This window comes from Lampetra planeri, chromosome 22, assembly GCF_965212315.1.
Source record: "Lampetra planeri chromosome 22, kcLamPlan1.2.h2, whole genome shotgun sequence".
Taxonomy (NCBI): domain Eukaryota; kingdom Metazoa; phylum Chordata; class Hyperoartia; order Petromyzontiformes; family Petromyzontidae; genus Lampetra; species Lampetra planeri.
The window spans coordinates 11,995,858-12,017,331 of NC_136128.1; the positions used below are offsets into that span (position 1 = coordinate 11,995,858).

At 50.0% G+C, this 21,474-nt stretch overlaps 1 protein-coding gene across 3 annotated transcripts; it reads left to right on the forward strand.

Moving 5' to 3' along the window:
- The first annotated feature begins 11 nt into the window (after positions 1-11).
- ZCCHC17 (zinc finger CCHC-type containing 17) lies at positions 12-19,595 on the forward strand. 3 transcript variants are annotated; one of them, XM_078604491.1, is made up of 8 exons: positions 12-112; positions 2,592-2,672; positions 3,346-3,403; positions 4,284-4,384; positions 5,154-5,251; positions 6,177-6,277; positions 7,918-8,135; positions 17,913-19,595. In XM_078604491.1, the coding sequence occupies exons 2-8, from the start codon at positions 2,631-2,633 to the stop codon at positions 18,150-18,152; spliced, it is 858 nt and encodes a 285-aa protein (XP_078460617.1). In that variant the 5' UTR covers positions 12-112; positions 2,592-2,630; the 3' UTR covers positions 18,153-19,595. The 3 variants fall into 3 exon arrangements, with proteins under 3 accessions (XP_078460617.1, XP_078460616.1, XP_078460618.1); XM_078604490.1 differs by having other exon boundaries at positions 45-178; XM_078604492.1 differs by lacking the exon at positions 12-112 and adding an exon at positions 263-453.
- The last annotated feature ends 1,879 nt before the right edge of the window (positions 19,596-21,474 follow it).

Genomic DNA, 21,474 nt, shown 5'->3' on the forward strand with positions numbered 1-21,474 from the left:
TACAGCATCGCGACTCGCGATTGGTCCGAGGCCGCGAGTGGCGAGGGAGGTCAGAGGTCGCCGTGAGTCGCTGTGGGGGGGGGGAAGAGGAGGAGGCGCGCGCACGGCCACGGTAACGCGGCCACGTGACCGAGTGGTCAGGTCACGCGGGGTCACGGCTGGAGGGTCAGGGGCTAAGGTCAGCACCGCCGGGGTCAGCGTGCGAACTCGCGCGTTATCGTAGCCTTGGAGCGATCTCGGCGTCTCTCTGCGATGCGCCCACGCTGGCAGACGTCTCGCGGCGTCGAGCCCTCGACGGAGGAGGCTGCGCTGGGACGGGAGGCCGTCTCGCTCGCTCGCTCGCCGCGTGTCTCAGGCTGCTGCGTGGCGGAGTCCACCGTTGTACTGCACTTGTGCGCTCTCGCGTCTGTGCTCGTACGCCTCCAGCAGCCGCACTGGCCAGCGCGTGGCGAAGTATGTCTAAATAACTCCCACGTGGCCCGCGCGGCGTGGGAAGGCCCTCGGCCGGCAGTGCTGGATGGGTGTGGACGTTTGCATCAGCGTGGGGATAGTCCGGGCTCACCGGTTACGTTTAGGATCAGAGTTATGGCTAGGTATGGTTAGGGCTAGGCTACGGTTAGATTTAAGCTTAGGTCAGAGTTGGGGCTAGCCTAGAGCGATTGGGAACATGCTGGCTTATACTCTGTGGACCAGAGATCACTTTAGAGGCTTCGAGGGATCTCAGAGGTGGCTCTGTGATATCCCCTTCCGTGGACCAAAGGGTTGCCTTGCTGTACGAGAGGCGAATTGTTTCTCTTCCGGATCGTTACAGGACGGCGACACGTGGTCTGTGCAGCGTGTGCGTGTCTGTGTTGTTCTGCAGAGTGCAGTGTGTCTTGTGCAGGAGAGTGCATCGTGTGCGTGTTTGTGTTGTGTTGCAGAGTGCAGTGTGTCTTGTGCAGGAGAGTGCATCGTGTGCGTGTCTGTGTTGTTCTGCAGAGTGCAGTGTGTCTTGTGCAGGAGAGTGCATCGTGTGCGTGTCTGTGTTGCAGAGTGCAGCGTGTCTGTTGTGCAGGAGAGTGCATCGTGTGCGTGTTTGTGTTGTGCTGCAGAGTGCAGCGTGTCTGTTGTGCAGGAGAGTGCATCGTGTGCGTGTTTGTGTTGTGTTGCAGAGTGCAGTGTGTCTTGTGCAGGAGAGTGCATCGTGTGCGTGTCTGTGTTGTGTTGCAGAGTGCAGCGTGTCTGTTGTGCAGGAGAGTGCATCGTGTGCGTGTCTGTGTTGTGTTGCAGAGTGCAGCGTGTCTGTTGTGCAGGAGAGTGCATCGTGTGCGTGTCTGTGTTGTGTTGCAGAGTGCAGCGTGTCTGTTGTGCAGGAGAGTGCATCGTGTGCGTGTCTGTGTTGTCTTGCAGAGTGCAGCGTGTCTGTTGTGCAGGAGAGTGCATCGTGTGCGTGTCTGTGTTGTGTTGCAGAGTGCAGCGTGTCTGTTGTGCAGGAGAGTGCATCGTGTGCGTGTCTGTGTTGTTCTGCAGAGTGCAGCGTGTCTGTTGTGCAGGATAGTGCATCGTGTGCGTGTCTGTGTTGTTCTGCAGAGTGCAGCGTGTCTGTTGTGCAGGAGAGTGCATCGTGTGCGTGTCTGTGTTGTGTTGCAGAGTGCAGCGTGTCTGTTGTGCAGGAGAGTGCATCGTGTGCGTGTCTGTGTTGTGTTGCAGAGTGCAGCGTGTCTGTTGTGCAGGAGAGTGCATCGTGTGCGTGTCTGTGTTGTGTTGCAGAGTGCAGCGTGTCTGTTGTGCAGGAGAGTGCATCGTGTGCGTGTTTGTGTTGTGCTGCAGAGTGCAGCGTGTCTGTTGTGCAGGAGAGTGCATCGTGTGCGTGTCTGTGTTGTGTTGCAGAGTGCAGCGTGTCTGTTGTGCAGGAGAGTGCATCGTGTGCGTGTCTGTGTTGTGTTGCAGAGTGCAGCGTGTCTGTTGTGCAGGAGAGTGCATCGTGTGCGTGTTTGTGTTGTGCTGCAGAGTGCAGCGTGTCTGTTGTGCAGGAGAGTGCATCGTGTGCGTGTCTGTGTTGTGTTGCAGAGTGCAGCGTGTCTGTTGTGCAGGAGAGTGCATCGTGTGCGTGTCTGTGTTGTGTTGCAGAGTGCAGCGTGTCTGTTGTGCAGGAGAGTGCATCGTGTGCGTGTCTGTGTTGTGTTGCAGAGTGCAGCGTGTCTGTTGTGCAGGAGAGTGCATCGTGTGCGTGTCTGTGTTGTGTTGCAGAGTGCAGCGTGTCTGTGTTGTGCAGGAGAGTGCATCGTGTGCGTGTCTGTGTTGTGTTGCAGAGTGCAGCGTGTCTGTTGTGCAGGAGAGTGCATCGTGTGCGTGTCTGTGTTGTGTTGCAGAGTGCAGCGTGTCTGTTGTGCAGGAGAGTGCATCGTGTGCGTGTCTGTGTTGTGTTGCAGAGTGCAGCGTGTCTGTTGTGCAGGAGAGTGCATCGTGTGCGTGTCTGTGTTGTGTTGCAGAGTGCAGCGTGTCTGTTGTGCAGGAGAGTGCATCGTGTGCGTGTCTGTGTTGTGTTGCAGAGTGCAGCGTGTCTGTTGTGCAGGAGAGTGCATCGTGTGCGTGTCTGTGTTGTGTTGCAGAGTGCAGCGTGACCGCAGTGAGTGCGAAGAGGCATCAGCATGGAGGCGCTTCCTGAACTCTACTCCATCATTCAGGGAGAGGTACACACACGCACGTTCGTATTCACTGCACTCACGCACGTGCGCGGCGCTCCTGAGGTAAGGGGATAGTAGTGGATCATTTGCAAATTTGTCAACTCCCAACACCCACTGCGCTTTGAAGTGGCCAGGAGATGGCAGTACAGAAGAGGAGTTTGTGAAGCTGTCTCTGCCTAACTTTGTTATCTCCTGCAGTGCGTGAATTTTGTATATGTACTATACTGTACAGTATTCTGGTTTCTTCACATTAGCACAACGCGAAAAAAGAAAAAAAACAGGGCTGGATCGTTGCCCCAGTAGTTAGCACGATGGGATGTACATCCAGAGACCTCAGTTTGATTCCTGGCCACGGTTAAAATCTGGAGCGAGTGATATCAGAACTAGTTCTGGACTTCCTTCAACCCGCATTGACCAATTTAGTGAAGTATGGTCAAACAACCTCCATGACCGGCACAGCGCGGGGAGGCCTTCATCCAGCAGTGGATTGACAAGGAACTTATGATATATTATCTATAATAAAACAAAATTGGCCAAGCAGCCCATAATAACAGGGCCTTCGTGGAAACGAGTCTTGAGATGCAGTGAGGCGTCCCTTTCCACATTATTGGACATTATGAGTAAAGTGACCAAGTGATACAGTAATGGTTTTGTCATGCTGAAAGTTGTTTTTCCGTAGGTCGCTTCCGTCAGGGAGTATGGAGCATTTGTGAAACTACCAGGACTCAGAAAACATGGTACGTTTTTTATAGTTGTATGTGCAGTGGTTCAAAGGAACAATGTAGTTAAAATGTAGGCGCTGGCAATGTATAGCATCAGAGGGGGTTGTTGGGCACCCGTGGCTTACAGGGCCCCAGGAACAGGGCCCCGGGGGTGTGGTGCCATAAACAAAGTTGATGGGGCTAATGGGTTTAATGGTAATCCGGGTTATGGGCCTTTGGTGGGAAGAGAAGGCCTCATCAGGGAGTAGGGGACTGGGAGACATGGGGGTAGGTGATAGAGGTGTGGGGCACACGGAGTGGGCGCTGAGAACAGGGTTGAGACTGGCAGCAGGCTGTACGCGGGGTAAGTTGTGTGTAGAGTGTAAAAATAAATATTTCCTTGAGGGCCTTACATGAGATGACTTGGACTCCCGAGTTACCTGTACATTACATAAGGATGTAGTTAATGCATACCCCATTATTTAGCATTCAAGATTGTACAGTATTTATTGAAATTACTCAACAGTCGAAGTTTGTCGCATTTGACCCCCACATTTTTTCTTACATGCATCGTGTAAAAACTGGAGGGTACTTTTTTTTAAGTGGTGGTGCATTGGTAAGCGCACTCTGCTCTGAATCTTGTCACCTGAGCTTAATTCCTGGCCAGAGCTAATGTTGAGTGGTGAGTGATATCTGATCTGGTCCTGGGCATCTCCTGACTCCCCCACACCAACCTGCACTCACCAGCATGATGAAGAATGAAATATGGCCAAACAACTCCCATGACTGACACAGCTTGAGGGGGTCTTCACCCAGCAGTGGATTGATTCAAACTAAACAACGAGGGGGGCTTTGTCTGGCCGTACCATTAAATTGCAAAGGCTTACGCCACACTCACCGGCATGACCATCTGCAGGCCTGGTGCACGTGTCCCACATGTGCAGCACCCGCGTGGAAAACCCGGCGGAGGTTGTGGACGTTGGGGAAAAGGTCTGGTGCAAGGTTATCTCGCTGGAGGTGAGGGTCCAGTTTCCCCTCTTCTCACGCTACTTCTACAGCAGGGCTTCTGAAACTGCAGTCCTCGCGACTCGGCGTAGTCCGCCTTGCCATGTTTAGCAGTCTTCTGCGTTCGAATACGAATTAAGTCATTACAAGCTGCACGTTCCGGATGATTGTTAAATGATAGCCCAGCATGACACATGATCAATTTAAATTCAGACATCTTGTGTATGTGTCGGTGTGTGATTCACGTGACATGGAGCGTGCTTCCTAATCATCGTGCTGCAACCGCATCTCTCGATGACGCACACGGACAGTGGGTATATTTATTTGTATAGAGAGTCAATCAGTCATAAGGGGAAAAGGAAAGTCTTGATCCTGGAACTGAACAAGGGCAGGGAGTCGACAGCACGGATGTCTGGTGGAAGGGAGTTCCAAAATATGACCGCAGCAGAGCAGAGTGAGTGATCTGCCAGTGAGCGAAGGTTGACTGGGAGTTTTCGATGGAAAGTTTTACATGTTGGAATGGAGAATGTCTGGAGTGTAGTAGAGCGAGATGAGACGAGAAAAATAGGCGTGGGTGAGTCAATGGAGAATCTTGAAGACTGAGTGCTGCTACCATGAAATTTGTCCGGATTGGGTGAGCAGCCAGTTAAGGATTGGAGTGGTTTTTATTATTTGCGTGCAGTTGAGAATTGCACGATGAGTGCACATCATCCTTGCAGCCACTAGATGTCACGCCAGTCACGACAATGTATAATGCGTATTTTTTCGACTATAATTTCAGGATAAAGATGATGGAAAGGGGATGAAAATCGCCCTGTCGATGAAGGTGGTGAACCAGGGCACTGGGAAGGATCTGGATCCATCCAACTTGGGGTTAGAGTGAGTCATCTCGCTTGAACACTGAAATTATATTCCTTTAATGATGCAACGTTGTAATTGACTGCAATGCTACTTACAGGGAATGTGTAGTTTCCAGCGTTGGCTGAGGAATGCCAACAGAGGTGAGTGTCCATTACATGACTTATTTGAGTAGTGAAACACTCTAGCTTAAAGTAAGTTTGCAATTGAAATAATTTAGAATTTGAAGAAACCAAGACTTGTGTCGAACTCCGTTTATGGTTTCAAGCTTATACTAACGTTTAACATCGAGTTAAATACGTAGGCTTTCGCAACCAATATCCATAATACAGGTTTTTTTGGGTTAGATCGCGTAAATATATAAATGTGTCACTAAAGACGCCACCACCCCACACAGCCTATTAGTAAGGTTTGTCACGTAAACAGAACGTGCCAATTCGTTACTGGTACAGCACAGCGCTTGTGTGTTGGAGACCAAATGCACAACATTGTAAATATCTGGTGGAAGTGAGCAAATCCAAACCATTGTCAAAACCTTTTTCATGATAATCTATTTTGGGCATGTAACAAATCGTGCCCCACCCAGCAATTTGATATTATTTTTCTAGTTGTAAATCCAGGTCATGATTTTACTCACTAATCTATGCTCTTACATCTAAATTCCATAATTTAATTGTTGCTCATATGATTTAAACGATGAATCTTAGCGGGTGGACCGATGGCGCAGTGATTAGCGGACTGTGTTGTAATCAATCACCAGTTGAGAAGAGAGATGATCATTAGAAATCGGTATCTATAAATGGATAACCATTTTTTTTATTGTGAGCGACAATTGGTTTTAATCGCTGACGCATCTTCACGTGCCTATTATTATTATTCTAGTTTTGATTTCTGTTAAGTGGCTGGCGGCTGTATGGATGTGCTGAGAGGCTAACATTCATTGCAGGCAGGATGAGAGGAGAAAGAGGAAGTTCCGGGACTTCTCTGCCGACCGTATACAGCTGGGAGCCGTGCTCAGCACCACGTGCACCAAGTGTGGCTGCAAAGGTTACTGTTTCCTCCCCACCACCCCCACTACAAACACAGCCACGACAATGACAACAGCTGCCATTCGCCACTCTCTTCTTCATCTCTCTCGGTGATGGTGACATCGCTTCAGTGCTTGTGACAGGCGCAACTTGACGCCACGATGCAACTCGGTCCGTACCCCCAGCCCTCCGTGCTGTCGACTCCATGCCCCTGGCCAAGTCGAGGCTCAGAACATCTTTTTTTCCCTCTTCCTATCCCTAAAATAAATATTCACACCTTTTTAGCATGGCATCATTATATGCGATCACATTTAGATGCTACGCAAATCCAGACTGCATTGTGATGTATCCGTATCCGTTGAATCAACCTCTGTTGACCTGTATGGAATTGGCATGTATCGAAATTACCCATGATGTTATAACCAGGTGGTAGCATGATCACACAGGGATCATTTACAGCCTGGAATATAAATACGCACACACACATACTTGGTGTTTTTTAATTTTCCATGAACCTGTGAGAACGTGGAACTGTACAGAAGTCAAAGGTCGCAAACGGGTTTTGATTCCTTACCCGTACCCGGCCGCACCAGGGTTGCAAACGGGTACCCGTACCCGTACTCGGCCTCTGGGATGAAGCCATGTTGCAGGCGCGGGTGGGTTGATTCTAGGAACTTGAATTGTGAGAAGAGACAAGACGTTGGGAAATGAGTGACAAACAGTTACTCACCAGTGACTCACGGCCTACCCGTACCCGTACCCGGCCGCACCAGGGTCGCAAACGGGTACCCGTACCCGGCTGGGTACGGGTAGCCGGGTATCGGGTAGGGTACGGGTATCGGGTACCCGGTTGCGACCTCTGACAAAAGTGTGTCCAAAGCCACTCGATTCACCAGTAGAGGGCGCTGTGCACACGCGTGCTGTTACCGGACGGACAAGCGAGGGAACCCGAGTAGCTACATCGATCGTACGACCTTGTTCACCCCTCTCGGCCATTTGAACGCGAACGATTATCTCTCCCATCCCCCAAGGCGCGACAGATCGCCCAGACTGGGCCGGGGCTAAATTAAGCCTCAGTCTTAAATTCGACACCCGCCTCCCAATTTAAGAGCCGAAGCTACCTCACCGACCCTGGCAGATTACATTAAATACATTTGCAACTTTCGCTGGCAAGCTGTGTGCTTGATCAGCAGACGAGGAGCCGTGATGAAAACCTTCATCGGGGTAGCGTATTTGATTTGAATCAATTAATGACCGAGAGGATGAAAATCATCAAGTTTGACGATGATACCGTTTGACGATGATACCGTCGCCCACCAAAGACAAAGCGTGACGTGTCTCTGACCAGATGAAATTCACGACTTAGAATTAGATAATTTAGTAGTGGCAGAAGAGACTGGAGTGCACGAAAGGAGACCAACAAAAATGACTGGCTAAATATATGTACACGAAATATTGGCTGAGTTTACCGATTGGTTGACCTGAAATTGTGCGCCTTTCACATCAGCAATTAATAACAAAGGGTGACTAAACGTTTGACTGCTTTATTCAATGAGAGAATGACTAAATTAAACCCACAGATCTGATACTATGAAGTAAAACATGCCGATTGCATTAACGATCGTGGGAAATTCCCATGACCCACCCCAACCCCTGCAGGTCACTTCGCCAAGGACTGCTTCTCGGTGCCCGGCGGCACAAAGTACGACCTGATCCCTGACGACGTGGGCGACGTCAGGGCCACGAGCGCCAAGCCCGTTAGCGTGCCGCGTGGAGTCCCGCTCGACAGCGCCAATGCCATGCCCATCAGCAACCCGAGAAAAGCGCCGGCCGCAACCCCAAGCCTGGCGCCGGGGCCCATCAAGAAGAGAAAGAAGGTGAGAGGGAGGGAGGGGTGAGGTCGATTGGCCGTTGCCTTCATATACGGCACCAGCAGCACGCCAGCGGAGTCGCTGTCGCGTGCCGGCAACGTAATTGCACCAAAGCCCATGCCAACAAGGCCATGCCACCAGCGACACAATGTGACTGAGATGGCCCTGATGAACACCTAACCTGTTTGCCCAATCATCAACACAGGCTTCAGTATGCAAACTGTTATGCCATGTCGAAGGAGTCAAATTACTCCAACGCACCACACACTGTCGGGGAGGCCGTCATCCAGCAGTGGATTGACAAGAGGGCTGAACATGCACCTTTTTCTCTCGTGGTAGAAAATAAAAATTTCCAATAGGTGGCAGCGTGTCACTGTGATCAGTGCCACATCCTCGGTGAGCCAAACCTTCAAGAGGCATGATCTTCCCACAGTTTTTATTTGATCTCCCACACACAATGGGGAGCTTGAGAGGCTTTCCGTGGAGTGATGAGGCCTCGCTCAGGGACACTTCAGCGTTGAGGAACGAACCCACTCAACAAGCACATGCCCGCCTGCAGCACTTGACCCGTTTTCTCTCATCAGGAGTGTGGATGGTTGTGTTTTACGTATGTGCCATTGTACGCGGTATGGTCTTTCCAACTATATTTTGCAGTGGGCCACGTAATACGACAAGCGTGTGTTGGCAGGCGACGCATCATCACGGTGTCGTGTGTACAGACGTTATGACATCACATGGCACTGAAACGTCATAACGACTGTACATGTGACCACTATTGCGTACCTCTTGTCTACAGCCCTCTCATCTCTCTTGTTAATCTTGTTTTCATCTCACTCATCTTTATACCTTGTCTGCAGCTCTCTGATCTCCATCTCCTTCACCAAATTGATTTGTTTATGTTTTGAAGAGCCATACCGTGGCGGCTACACTCGATGAACCTTTGCTGGCCACATCTGTCCTACAGGGCCACCAGAGAACTCTAACGTACGTAGAACTCAGGCTTACTTCATAACAAAAAGAGCTAAAAATGAGTCTCAAATGAGATTATGCGCCAGCTCTGTGTATCCGTCTGCAGATAGGCAGACGGATAGGTTTAGTGCATAACGCCCCCCAGGCTTAGTTGTCAATCGTTAACTTTTTTAATGGGGGCAGTCATCATGGCGAGGCGTTCTTACTCTCGTGGGCCGCGACAAGCAAGCGCGTGGCGCTGGTGTCGCGTTGCGCCCGTGCTCGCTTGTGCCCTTGGTCGGGATTCCATACGGGGCACTCGGCAAAAGGGCACCGCGTCCCCACTCCCCCCCCACTCTCCCCACCTCCCCCCCCATTCTCCCCACTCCCCCCTCACTCTCCCGCGCGGTAGTTCATCACCGGCGGCAGTGGCGGCGCCAACGTCGCATATGTGTGGCAGGTGGTCCCGGCTCTTTCGCCAGCTGTGCGACTTTCCTAAACCCTTGGGCGCAAATAAAGCGCGGCGCTTCAGACCGCCGTGATGCCTGCGGGCAAGTGGCCGGGGCGTGTGCGGCATCTGGAAGCGCACGCGAAGGCCCTTTCCCACCGACTTGCGATGCGCCGCTCGGCCTCGCTCTGCCAAACGCACGGCGCCATCAGCTGTGTGGGCGCCTTTCACTGCCCAGCGTCAACGGATTTATTAACATTTGCCCTTGCCCAAGGTGGCTCGGGTCTCATCCTGTGTCAGAACGCTGAGCAGACATCACTGTCGGTGCTGCGGTGTTGTCTGCCGATTCTCAGCGATTTACGTCCCTATATCTTGTGACTTTTTTGGGTTTCCTTGCGACAAAAAATATTTTCAAAGCGATAAAAGTTGTTCAAAGCGACTAGTGACACGTCTGGTGACTTTTATGCACATTTAGGAGTGATTCCATGTATGTATTGATTATCTTGTGTCAGTTTCCTCTGTGTGATACTAGGTTGATTGTTCATTGGCGATTTTCATGACGTTAGATGTCTATCTGGTGACATTTGATGACCTTTTCTTGATTTGAAGCTTTCGTGACTGCAGGAATCCATACTCTTTGGTTCTTTCGGTAAAGTCACGTAGGTAGAAAAAACAATAGATCACGACGTTTCGATCGCTGCACAAGCAATCGTCTTCACCTCTGATCTATTATTTTTTCTACCTACGTGACTTTACCGAAAGAACCAAAGAGTACTCTTGAGGTTTGTTTGGTGACTGTACTTGAAGGAGTTAGCAACACTGGACAATCATAGAATGAGTACTCACTTAATATTTAATTGCACCCCTGAGAATGAAATGTTTTAGTTTGAGCACTGTGGAACACATGCTCTTTGCCAGGACAATAAAACAGGTCTCACGAGTGTGATAGAAGTGTTATTCTAAGAGGTTCTCCCATCCTACGTGCCCCTTCTCAGACAAGGTGGTGCAATGGCCAATGCAAGAATTCCACGTAGAAACTTTTTCATCTCACGATAAACAAATTAACAGCCCACTGGGAACGTGCCCAATGCCGTCAGATGTCGGAAGCCAAGCAGGGTTGAGCCTGGATAGTCCTTGGATTGGTGGCCACCATGTGTAATAGGTGTTATAGGCTGCAGGGCTACCCAGTGGCAGCAGAGGGCAGTATGACAAAATCCATTGTTGTACTGAGCTTCCGTGCCCCCAAATCTACGCTTCCCATCTTAACTAACTCACACGGACCAGCGTGGTGAAGTTTGATCAATTAACCCGTACGACCCCCAACGGCTGAATGAAGAGGCCCTCATCCAGCAGAGGATAGAAACAGGCCTTTACGTGCACATGTATCCAATTTTCACCAGCAAACGCATTCGCAAAGAGTGTTGGGAGTTGTGCCAAAAAACAAAATTGCTTTTTACCCAAAAGTGAATTTGCGTAGTGCAAGGTCAACCTCACCCCGAGGAGTATTATAGCAATTTAGCACACGGTGCAACGTTGAAGTGACAACGACCCGCTTTCACGACAGCTCGAACCGCGCCCCCCCCCCCCAGCACGTCGCAGCGTTGGTCTCGACGTATTACATCGTAGACTTTCGTTAAAACGAAATCTACGTTTTTTTCACTTCCAGGCATGAGTAACCACTTAAGCAATAACTGTCGGAGATGCCCACTAAAGTGCACGGTGCTAACCGCCAACACAGGAGTATTGTTTTAACCCCTGGCACTGGCGCACGTGCCCTACTCTTTCTTGGCATAGACCACAATGATGTCCTTTATGTCCAGAAATAACTTGTGCTTGTGCGTTGGGCTGTGGGGGCGGTGTCTTGTCACAGGCTCTCGTTTGGTACAAGTGGTTTGTGTCACGAGACACGTTTGTACAGTTACAGTAACCCCCCCGCTGTGGTCACCAGTCTCGAACTACGGACCACAGATTAACTCCACTGACCGCTATGATTGTTCACCGTCAGCGGTTCAGACAATTCACCAGGCCACCTCTCAAGCCGTCCACCGGCTCACCTCACCATGGACACATCAGTGTTGCCGATCGACTCTCCGCCACACGGCAGAAGAAGTAACTCCACCATGACAACCTCCTTGTTCCTGGAATTTTCCGCACTCGTGCGAGGTTTGCCTTCCCGGTCCCCTCTCTCCTCTCAATCCTGCCCCGGGCCCATCATCTCCACATCCACTCCATGGCCCTTCACGTCCTCGCTCACCACTTAGATCGGTGGTTCTTAACCTGGGGTGCACGCACACACCCCCTGGGGATGCGAGATGCCCTCTCTGAGAAGCAAAGGGAAGGGGAGTGATGCAGGCTGCAATAAAGGTTAGGAAGCACTGACTTAGATCCACCTCTTCCTATGCCTCCCTCTCGGTTTCCAGCTCGACGCTTTCGTGGTCGATTTTCTTTCGCTTCGCTGAGATGGGCACCACAGCTCTTGCTGCCTTCTCGCTCGTCTCTTCGTTTCTGACACGGTCCAGCCGCGCGCTGCCCGACATCCGTCTCTCGCCCCCGTTTTCGCGATGCACGCCACTTGCTCCTGCCTCGCGTTGAGAGTGCCCGAGTCTTGAAAACCTGCGTTCTCAACACTTTATTCACCTTCCAGTTTTCGCTGAATGCTCAGTTAAGGCCTCGCTAGGTTTACTTAACCCTTTGCTAGTTCCTTGTATGCAGTATTTTTTTTTATTTGGCAAGGGCAAACAAGCTAAAGAGCATGCAAACAGGTTTCCTAATTGCACGGGCTCACCCGTGTCCAATGGGAGCGATACACATGCACGCTTGTAAAACAACACCGCCTTGGCCACTTTATCAGTGCCTTTGGACTATTGATTGCTGCTATCAACGGAGACCTCGTGAATGGATTGCTGTTCACGGTTTCACACCGACACAAACACCTGTGGCTGCTTGAGTAAATCCTTTTCTCTTATTAAACTGCGTTAGGTGGCGAACACAAATGGATATGCCACTTATTGCATGTTATGCTCCTGGCTACTGGTCTCCCTTCTATAGCCCTGTTAATGTTACATTTTTACGTCACCTGTTGCACTCTTTATTCAGAATAATATGCTCAGACACCATCGGATGTTAAGATTCCAAAGGTAGAATTTTCGTAATATTTATAATTTACAGCCCTTTGAGAATATACTGCTGGATGAGGGCCTCTCCATGCCCTGTCAGTCAGGGGGGTTGTTTTACCACTGATGGTAGTAGCGATGGTTGGGAATCGAACGGAGATCGCCAGATTCAGAGCGCAATTAACGAACCGCTGCACCGCTGCTCCCCTCCAGTCATCTTTTATGGGCTTGTAAATCCAAACGTAGGCTGATGCGTGCGCGTGTGTGTTTGATGAAAGTTAGCCCATTTACGTTGTCAAAGGAGTAATGTCTACGATAGTTTCACCGATTGGCAACTGAGCGGATTCACTTTGTTGGTTCGCAAGCTCCCTTGGAAACGTACCCCTTGGTGTCAATGTCAAGAGGCATCTGGCGTAAGCTTGCCACTTCTTGGCCCAACGCACAGCCCTTGCCGCCTACGTTGCGAATGCGGATTTCTGCATCGCACGTCAATACACGAGCGATGGGAGCCTGTCCGTCTTCGTAGCTGAAGACAATGCATTTGGCTGCTTGTTAGTATGAATAAATGCAAGTTATTTCACGTGCCAGTGTTTCTCATTTCGAGTGTCGCCTCACTGCCATAAATCATAAGCGCACTTGAGCCAAAGCAATTGGTAGTTGCGGCTTGAATGAAATAAAGTTATACGTCTCCAGAGCCCGCGGCGATCCATTGTTGTCTTAAGTGACCAAACGTTAACCGGCGTTGCTAATTTAATTATATCCTTGCCGTGAAAGGGCGATTCCGCAATGTTTTGCTTTTTGTGGCATTGTGCAGTCAGCATTGTTGCCTATTCGGGGTGGCCTTAGCCCAGGCGTCAGGAACCTATGGCCCCGCCGGCCCAATTTAGCCCACAACTTCATTCTCTTGGCCCATTGACACATGAGGCCTGTCACTCCCACTGACATGTATCCGTCGTTGCAATGAGCACCTTAGCTGCGCTAATCGGGTACTCGACGGGGAAATGTATTGGAACTGCATTTTTCGATTTTTGTTTTGCGTGCTCAGTCACTCGTGTCGCTGAAAGTGGGCCCTGTGTGTGTGTGTGTCAATGTACAACGTATATGAAAGTCCTATTGGGCCCTCGGAAACATCTCTCCCCCGGTGTATGACGTTGTGTATAACAGGTGTGTTTACGTGTACGGTGTGCGTGGACTGCATTGTGCGTACTGGTGTATATGTGGTAGTGTGTCTGGTGAGTGTGTGTCAGTGTTTCTGGTGTGCAGGACACGTGTGACAGTGTGTCGGTCACTTGTGTCACTGTGAGGGCCTCTTGCAGTGACGATTGATAACATGAGCATTGGGTCTTGGGGCACTGGTTTCGAAATACAGCGTGCTTCTCGACGCAGTGCCAATGTGACCCTTGTGCCAATTGTAACAGCCCGGCGAATGTGGCATGATCCTGAGCCCGTAGCCTCATTGGCTGTGTCACGTGACAGGCAAAGCGAACGGTGGGGGACGGGTGAGAGTTACGAGCGCACTGCCACACTTTGCCGAAGCAGCATTCGGATCCCGGCCAGGGTATTTAAGCGTCGATTCTCGTTTGTTCCACTGTCCGAGCCATTTCGGGAAGTGGATGGAAAACGCGGGTGGGCAAAGGGTGAGGGCGACCGCGATTTCATTCATCCAAAAAAGCCGTGTGTAGACAGCGCGGAATGCACTGACCGAGCAGTGAGCTCGCGCGCGCAAGCTCCCTCCCATTTAAATTTGTGCGGCTCCATTTCATACGCACAAATGGCAAAACGTCCGCAACTTATTCTTAAGTTGGCTTAAATCAGGCCTGCGTGACAACCGGTGTGAGAAATCTTAGACACATGTGAATAATAAAGCTTACAATCGCAACCAAATCTCAGCTATTTGAATGTTCCTTCTTATAACAAAAAAAAACTCTTTGCTAAACGGAATCGGCCTAACATACCAATTCAAGACCCTCCTGAAAACCAGCCTTGAGAGTCGGCGAGGCTCTCGCTTATAAAGACATTTTTTTGTTAATGTGATAAGCAAAGTGATCAAAAAGCGTGTATATGCCTACGACCAAATCACCGGCAATGCACTCCGTCTCGTCAGACCTCGGAAGCTAAGGGCTCGGCAGCCTTGACGGTGCTTGTATGGCTGACCACCGGTCATAACAGCTGTTGTAGGATGTGGGACTATGTGGTGGACAGCCGAGGACAGTGCGACAGGGTCCTTTGTTGTAACGTACGTCCACGCTCGCACGTCCGTGATGCCCGTCCGTGACGCCCGCCCGCGCCTTCACCCACCCGCACCTCGCCAGCATAGCGACGGATGGTCAAACAAACCCCCCTGACCAACGCGGCTACGGGAGACCTTCATCCAGCAGCGGATTGGCCGTGCCCGACGACGATGATATCTTCCCTCGGAGCTTTTTTTTTGTTATTATGGGAGCGTGCGGTTCATAAATACATTTCCCTTGGCTGGCGAGAGGGCAGGTCGGTTCGTCTCCGCTAAGCAGGCGGAGAAATGAAGGCACGTATGTTCCGTTACTGTGGCCGGTCTTATCTGTCTCTCAAACGCCCACCGAGAGAGGGGAGGTTGCAATGACCCATCGCGTAGGCCATGCAAATTGTTTGCTTTTTACATGGCTCATCAGATAAAAATGCAAAGACTCAACATCTCGGTTTGGTCGTGAAATGCTTTCTGTCAAAAAAATAACAATTTGCCTTGAAGATAACACGTCAGACTGGCGGCTTTTTAAAATGAAGCCGATACGTAATGTCGTGTATGTGCACGTGTCTAGACCCGTTAAGTACATCCATTGCTGGTCACGGGTACATAACAGTAAGTACGATAACGTGTGGTGTGGATGCTAACTCATCACAAGCAAAGGACTGGTCAATTTTTTCATCATCTTCATCAGCTCTGATCAATCCACTGCTGGATGAAGGCCTCCCCATCTCACGTGCTTCTGCGATGCAACGATCCCTCTACACGAGCTGGTTTTATTCGCTCCATCTCTGCAACGAATGTCCTCTCGGGGATATTAGTTTTTGTTGTAGAGCTGTATTAGGAGTTGAATGATTGTGTTAATTTTTCACCAGCCTGGTCCAGACAAAGGGGATCTAATATACCAATTTACACACAATGACACATGGCCACTGAAGAGCAATTTTCAAGACAACAGTTTGACCCAGATTTTTCAGACCCCCATCTGTTCTTTGCATCTAAGCTATCGGTCTTTGTTCTAAACACCCGGGCCATTGTCTATTTTATGCACGTCTGAGCCATCAATTGGTGCATTGCAACACATTTGCCATCCAGTGGCAGGTGCAAGGCCGTTTAGTCGACAGGCGAGTGAGTGGTGATTAAATTATCACGTTTTAAGATTAGCCCGGCAGCTGTGTTAATGGGAGGAGGGCTGCCTAGGCCATCCCGCCTTGTATCGGGTCACGGAGCACTGCAGCTGTGCTGTAACAAGCAGACCGACTGCCAATTATAGCCATTTACATCTCAAATGAGAGACGCATGCTGCCACGTTGTGGTGGTTAGCACGCTGGACTCGCAGTTGCAACAATGGTGCAAGTGTTGTCAAATCCACCCCATCCAGCAGTACAAATGGGTACACGACGGTCGATTGGCAGGTCACACGTAGTGGGTAAAGTGTGGCTACTCCCACCACTTTCAAGACATCTGACCGCTGTGGAAGAGTAGGCCAAATACCCTCTAGAGGGGGTGTCCAGAGTTGCCTCTGCTGGGGGGGGGGGGCCCTTCCACTCGGAGTGGCGCTCGCAAGCAATTGCATGGCTTCACATTTAGACATGAAATAGCTTCAGTGCCTGTGGTGATTCTATGGGGGCCTCCCCGTCCCCCCCCCCCCCCTCATTCAGTGGCATCTCCTTTGGGAACCTGAGAAGACATCGGGGTGAAATTAAAAAGCTCAACACGGCCAACACCATTAATACCAGCACACCTCACCATCACTTCCTGCTGCCAGATCCTGTGGGAGCTGGGCAGTCCACACCTGACATCTGTGGGCTGCTCTTGCATACATCTGGCTTTAGATCTTTCCCCTGGTCACTGACCACTGGGTGCCACTCCAATCCTGTCTCGGTCGGTAACCTGCCTTCCTCCATGCTGCACATGCCCCCCCCCCTCCGTCAAAACTTCCTTGCTGCGATTAAACCTACTAAGCTTTTACCCCCATATTCTATCCCTAACTTTCAGGTCATCTCCCCTATGCAGCTATGCAATTCTCAGCATTCTCTGCAGCCATCTGCCTTCAAAGGCCACAGCATTATTTTATAGAGAGTTGCCCCTCTGACCCATACCACACACTAAAGGTTACCTCTACAAAGTTGTTGATGTCATGTGAATTTCACATTGAGGCTATGGATGTGAGAGCCCCAAGTGTCAGCCGGTGGCGACTTGACCCACTTCTTACTCGATCCTAACATTTCCGCTGTACGATTTAATTTCAGACAAGTTTTGCAATCGATTCAAGACCCGTCTATTGACACACATGATGTCAATGTCCACAGTTGTTCGTAAATGTCAACACATGTACTCTGATTAAGCTACTGTGCGTGAAACATGTAACACGATGCAGACGTGATTGTGTGTTACCCCTTTAAAAAGCTCACTGTTGCCAATTTAACTTTTTCTCCCGGGTCAAACTGAGTTCCAGCGTTCGTGAACCAAATGCATGCACACACACATCTGGTAACTTTTTACAATTGCGTTGCCATGACTGGCTATGAGACAATGGGTGCGTGTGTACATTTCATACTCGGGGTGCTGCTCTTTTAATTATGATAAGAGCACAGGGATGGAAGCGCTTATCATGAAATGTACACACAGAGTATGGGCCTTGTTAAACTTGTAATAGTGGGAGCGTGAGTTCTCCGCACGGTGTGTAATATCACTTTGTGTTTCTCCAAGATATACATTTTTAATGGAGGAATTCTCATGTCAATTCAAGCTGTACAGCCAAATTGCCATGCGTATTGTTTCAAAATGTATATAATTGTTGCACGTAGTTCATACGAATATATTTTACACGCTTAAACACCCGGTATGCAATTCATCCGGAATTTCATCATCAGCTATGATTCATTCAATAGCGGACAAAGACCTTCCCCAGGCCTTAATCATCTGCCACAGCGCCGTGGGTGTGAATTAAGATGCTCCGTAGGGACGCAACAATAGGCAGCGTGTGCTGCAGTTCGTTTTCTGCTCCCAGCGTTCGTTAATCATCTCTGTTCTGGTGACCCCCCTCTCAGGATAAGGATAAGAAACTGAAAAAGAAGAAAAAGAAGAGGTCCAAGGAGACTTCGTCCTCCTCCTCCTCATCGTCCTCGTCATCGTCGTCGGAGGACGACAGCGACTCCGACCAGGATGAGCGCAGGCACAAACGCAAAAAACGCAAAGTGGAAAAGAAAAAGAAGAAGTCTCACAAGAAGAAACACTCAAAGGAGAGGGCCGACAAGAGTGGACGCAAACGGCGATCGTCCCGTAAATGAGCCCGCTCGCTCGCACCGCGTTTTTCTGGTTTTTACTTCGCCCTTATAAATAACGTTCGGTCCCCACTGTCAGTCCGCCACTGGGTGAAGGCCCTCCCCCACGCCGTGTCCCCTGCCTGCCGTGGGGGTTGTTTGATCGCGGCCACTTCGCGTTATCCGCGCGCGGGGGCTAAGAATTGAGATGGGGGGGGGTCTAAGCCCGTCACCAATACCACAGACGTGTGTGACGTCCCCCACGGAGCGTGTCCAGGGAACGGGCAGGACGGCGTGGTCGTAGCGAACCGTCGCTGCGCGGGTTTGGCGAGGCGCGTTGCGAGTAACATTGAGCCCGAGTTGAGCGGCGGCAGCAGCAGCAGCAACGAGCATTACGTCACGAAAATCTCTTCCCAGATTGACTTCTTCACCACATTACGCCCACACGTCCGCATGCTTTTAAACCGAAACGTTGCTGGGATTTTTTCGTGATATTAATCTCGGCGTCATTCCAGACTTTGTGTGTGCAGACGCGCAACATTAACATTTGCGCGATTGGAATTATAAGCACAGCACAAAGCAAAAGCATTATGTAAACTCTCATCTTTTTTTTTGTTTAATAGTGCTATTAAGTATGGAACATTTTTCATTTTGATGTTGTGCCATATGGAAGGCCAAGCCTAATGTGCAAGCCCGTTTCCTCTGGGTTTAACTGTGGAATCTTAATTAGAATACTCCCTATAGATGCGAGAGCGCTGCGGAGGGCAAACTACACTTTTACAAAAATGAAAAATGCAGACGCGATCCATAACGAAATGGTGATACGTAATAAAATGCTTTTGTGTATTTTGTGCATTGTCCAAACCTTACATCACGGGTCTGTGGAATGCGCATTATGCATATTTAATGCATCGTTTATTATAACCGCGTTATTGTTTATCTTTGGGGGGGGGGGGGGGGAACAAAATACAAGCAAACGTGCCGAAATTTCCACTTTGACAAAAGAACAACCACGTGGCAGCGCCAATTAATGACCGTTCAGAGTCGCGTTCTATTGAACGCCGTCCAGGCCACGAGAATTTTGGTCACAAGTCAAACGAGCGCTTGCGTGGATATGTAAATGCATTGAAGTGCGTTGCGCTGAGGGCGGCGTTAAACAGCGGCGCATTGTGCCACGGTGGCCCTGCCGCGGGCTTTAATCGGCGATAATGTGCTGCTGAAGCTTGAAACAACAATGGTGATAAAGCGGAATTCTACATCGGAGGTGTCGTTAATACCACATCAATTATCCCAGTGTGTGTGTGCGAGTGTGGATGCACGCTCGTTGGTATTTTCGGTACACTGGGCAGATTTTGAGCTCGCTGGGACAATGGTCCCCGGCCCACCCAACAACAACCACGTCGCTCGCTAGATTTCTTTAACACAATCACACAACCCTGAACAAATAAATAAAACAAATACAACCCTTAACCGTCTTTATCAGTCCTCATCTATCCACTGCGTGATATTTTGACAAATTAGGTATTCACGTAATTTGCAGTTAATATTGAAATTTCGTAAATTTGGACCGTGACACCTGGCACACGTGGCCTACCAATGTTCCAAATAAAATCGCGGGATGTTTTAACGGCGACTCTGAAACAGGCGTCGTGCATTCTTGTTGTTAAATGCACCTGCGGCAACAACCAGGGCGCTCACCGGGCTCAAGCTACAAACCTTTGTAACAAGAGGAAAGCGCTCGGCCACGTCACTGCTGTAGAAAGGCCTCCCCAAGATGTCATCCGTCACGAACTCGTGATGCTTTTTTCATCGGTCCATCTCCATGGCCTATCACTGCGGGGCGTATCCACTGCATTGGCTGTTATTCCGTCATTAATCTAGATCCTTAGCATGCCTCGATTTAAAAAAAAAAACATTTACGTGGGTGCTTTCGTCACGTGTAGATTTTGTTTCCAAAAAGTAATTTTGGAAGCATCGATTTCAACATCACCCAGCCTCTATGAAGCCTTTTTACAGAACACACACACACACCGCTGCAGCTCTGGCACGGTCTGTTGTGCCACAGCCCCCGAGCTGCCTGGCTGCAGCAGCGGCGGTGAAGCTGGGGCCACGGACTTGGGAGGGCCCTTCCAAGTCCAGCGGGCGCTGGGATACTGAGTGAGCCGACCGGAGAACAACGGTGGGGGGGGGGGGGTGGCCCCCACAGGTCAGAGGTCAAAGTGGGCCTCGGCACACTGGCGGAGCCAGTGTGGGGGGGGGGGGGGGGCACGTGTCCCCCAAATGCTCCGATCGAAATTTCTAATTTCAGCGTTTGCCCCCTGGAAGGTCGACATGGAGTAAAGTTTTGAGAAAATGGTTTTCTTCCCAGGCAGTCTCGCGTGCAAACTCAACCAAGGGGCGTCTGACGTGAGTTGTGGGGGGGGGGGGGGACTTGAGTCCCGGTCATGAAATAAAAAGGTTTGCGCGAGACACCTCCAGGATAGTCCGGATGACAGTGAATGGAATTACGATGACGTATTTTGTGCTGTGGAACACGTAGCACGAGCAGGTCGCGACGGATGAAATTCCCTCGCATCTGTCCGCCCAGTCGTGTCAATTGGTACACCGCAATCGACCGGCAAGACGTCTGGCAAGTGTAGAAGAGTAGGCCAAAATGCCCTCAGTAAGGGCTCTCTAGAACTCCCGTCTAATGGAGGTCTTTCCACCAGCAGTGACGTGAGCAAGTAGTTGCAGGGTTGCGCCTACGCTAAAGCGTGTGAGTGCGCAAGCAAGGAGAGGTGCTTCATCTTCTTGGTTCTTTCGATAAAGTCACGTAGAATGGAAATAATAAAAATAAAACATAAAATAATTCTCACGACGGCTGCTTGCGTTGTGGCCGAAACGTGAGAATTATTTTATTATGTTTTATTTTTATAATTTTATTATTTCCATTCTACGTGACTTTACCGAAAGAACCAAGAAGATGAATCCCTGCAGTCACGAAAGCTTTAAATCGAGAAGCGCTTCGTTGGTGATATCGTGGCGAATTGTGGACATTCCACATTCCTGTGGCAGGAGGCAGCGGCATTAATTGGTGTTCGTGGTAATGTGGTGACAAACTCGTTCCTCTGCTGGGCAGTGTCATTTCAATTACACGAGACTCCCAATTACGTTTACCCACCAAAATCAATTTACAGTCTAAACAAGCGTACGCGCGTTGTGTTTATTTTTGTGTGGTGGCGGAGAGGGGGGAAACAGCTGAGATCATTTATGAATAGACAGAGCAATATTGTTCACGTTGCCTGCCCTATACAAGTTACAGCCAACACAAATTAAAGTTACCAGTTTACACCCTGCCTATGTTTCTGTC

What these genes read in the sequence shown, in the direction of transcription:
- ZCCHC17 (XM_078604491.1), top strand. Translation starts at nt 2,631, where the DNA reads ATGGAGGCGCTTCCTGAACTCTACTCCATCATTCAGGGAGAG. An exon ending in ACCAGGACTCAGAAAACATG is followed by an intron (nt 3,404 to 4,283) that starts GTACGTTTTTTA and finishes GACCATCTGCAG; the next exon opens with GCCTGGTGCACGTGTCCCAC. An exon ending in CCATCCAACTTGGGGTTAGA is followed by an intron (nt 5,252 to 6,176) that starts GTGAGTCATCTC and finishes CATTCATTGCAG; the next exon opens with GCAGGATGAGAGGAGAAAGA.